The sequence below is a fragment of the Aptenodytes forsteri genome, unplaced genomic scaffold, assembly GCF_000699145.1.
Source record: "Aptenodytes forsteri isolate BGI_AS27 unplaced genomic scaffold, ASM69914v1 Scaffold617, whole genome shotgun sequence".
NCBI classification, from domain to species: Eukaryota; Metazoa; Chordata; class Aves; order Sphenisciformes; family Spheniscidae; genus Aptenodytes; species Aptenodytes forsteri.
Window position 1 is genome coordinate 8,231 of NW_008796119.1, and position 2,048 is coordinate 10,278.

Sequence of the window (2,048 nt, forward strand, 5' to 3'; positions counted from 1 at the left end):
CCCCCCCGCGTGGTGGCGCGGTGGGACAGGGGGGGGGGGGGGGGGAGGAATGCCAGGGGGATGCTGAGCGGTGACAAAGCCCCACACCCCCCAAATTTCCCACCCCAGCTGCCACACGTGGCTTGGCCTCACAACTCACGGCTGCTTCTCCAGTGCCAGGGCGGGGTCCACCCGCTCCCCCTCGCTGTGCTCAGCACCCACCGGCTTCAGCATCTTGGGGGTCCAGCTCTTCTGGCGTAGGTGCTGCCGCGGCGCCTCCTCCTTGGGACGCTCTGAGCCCTCGAACTGGACTGGAGTGGGATGAGATGTGAGCCCCCAAAGCCCCCTCCGTGCCAGTTCCATCCCCATCCCTAGCTCCGTCCCTGTCCCCAGTCCCATCCTCATCCCTGTACCCATTCCTATCCCTGTCCCCATCCGTGTCTCCGTCCCCATCTAGTCCAACCCTCTGCCATCAGCAGGGACATCTTCAACTAGAGCAGGTCGCTCAGAGCCCCGTCCAACCTGACCTGGAATGTTTCCAGGGATGGGGCATCCACCACCTCTCTGGGCAACCTGGGCCAGTGCTTCACCACCCTCAGCATAAAAAAAGTCTTCCTTTTATCTAGTCCGAATCTGCCCTCTTTTAGTTTAAAGCCATTCCCCCCCCCCCTTGTCCTATCGCTACAGGCCCTACTAAAATGTCTGTCCGCATCCCCATCCTCGTCTCTGTCCCTATCCTCGACCCCGTCCTTGTCCCCATCCCCATCCGTGTCCCCATCCCTGTCGCCTACCTGACAGCACTTTGACGATCTGCTCCTTCTTCCACTCCCAGGGCTGCTCGTACTCGCCTGCCGGGCGCTCGTCGTTCTCAGGCAGGCGCCCGTCCCCAGCCCTCGCCTTGCGCTCCGGGGTCCCCCCGGCCACCCCCCCCTTCCCCGTTCCGCTTGGCTGGCACCGGCTGGCCGCCCCCCTCTCCCTTGCCCCCTGTCCGCTTGGCTGGCTCCGGCTTGCCGCCCCCCTCCCCGGGCTCGCCAGGACCGTCCAACAGCAGGATGGCTTTGACCAGGGGGTCCTTGGAGCCCCGACGGCGGATTTCTGTGAGGAAGAGGGATGGTGAGTCAAGGAGGGGCCTGTGTGTCCCCTGAGACACCCCCCCCCCCCCCCCCCAGTGCCTGCCCTTGCGGATGGATGTGCATCAGGGACCCCATGCCGGGGACGCCCCATTGGGAACTGGCTTGGGAGGAGCCAGAGCAGGAAGGGGCCCATCCTCGTGGTGCCTGGCCTGCTGTTGCAGTGCCGAGGCTGCCAGCACCACGGGCACAGAAACACACCGGCGGGGCTCGCCAGGTTCCGTGGCGGCAGGATGCTACGCCCTGTGCCGGAGCTTGGCCCTGCAGGAGGCCACCCCGGGGGGGGGGGCTCACACACCACCCCCCCCGCCCCCCGCTTCACCCCATGGCGCCGGGCTCCGCCAAACAGCTTGGGCTGCCCCGCACGGAAAAAAACCATCAGCAGCAAATCTTTTATTTCCAGCTTCCGGCCGAGTCAGTTCCTGTTGTTCTGGCCAGCTGGGCGGCCGCCGCGCTGGCCGGGGAGTCACTGGCTGGGGGGGCACGGCCATGGAGGACCCTCACGGATGCTGTATCCCCCCCCCTCGCCCCAGCCCCTGGGACAGCTGGGTGGCATTGAGGGCTTTGCACCAGGCCTGTCCACCCGTTGGGTGATGGTGGTGGGTCGTGGCACTGGGCGAGGGGCCGGCGGGCACAGGTCAGTGTCCGGCCTCGCGCCTGCTCCTTATCTGGCCCCGCGCAGCCGCAGGAAAAAAAACCGCGGGAAGCCGAAGGAAGCGGCGACCGGCTTTCCTGTTCCCGGAGCCTCGGGCGGCTCCGAGGGCGGCGGGCGGCCGCTGCCATGGCACAGCACGGTATGGTGCAGCACATACCTGTGATCATCTGCTGGGCATCGTAGGGCTCCATGTAGCCATCGTTCTCCCCCAGGCGCTCGGCCTCCCGCTGGCCCTTGGTGCGCTTAGCGTCGTAGGGGTCGGCGTAGTCCTCCAGGATGATGAC

At 66.6% G+C, this 2,048-nt stretch overlaps 1 protein-coding gene across 1 annotated transcript in view; it reads right to left on the bottom strand.

The window, feature by feature from the left end:
* Positions 1-2,048, bottom strand: part of SHE (Src homology 2 domain containing E) — a gene marked incomplete at its 5' end in the record, with an annotated part of 2,786 nt that extends 738 nt beyond the window's left edge. Inside the window, 4 exon segments of the mRNA XM_019474116.1 lie at positions 140-290; positions 771-931; positions 933-1,074; positions 1,922-2,048. Of these exon segments, the coding sequence (XP_019329661.1) occupies positions 140-290; positions 771-931; positions 933-1,074; positions 1,922-2,048 (581 nt within the window).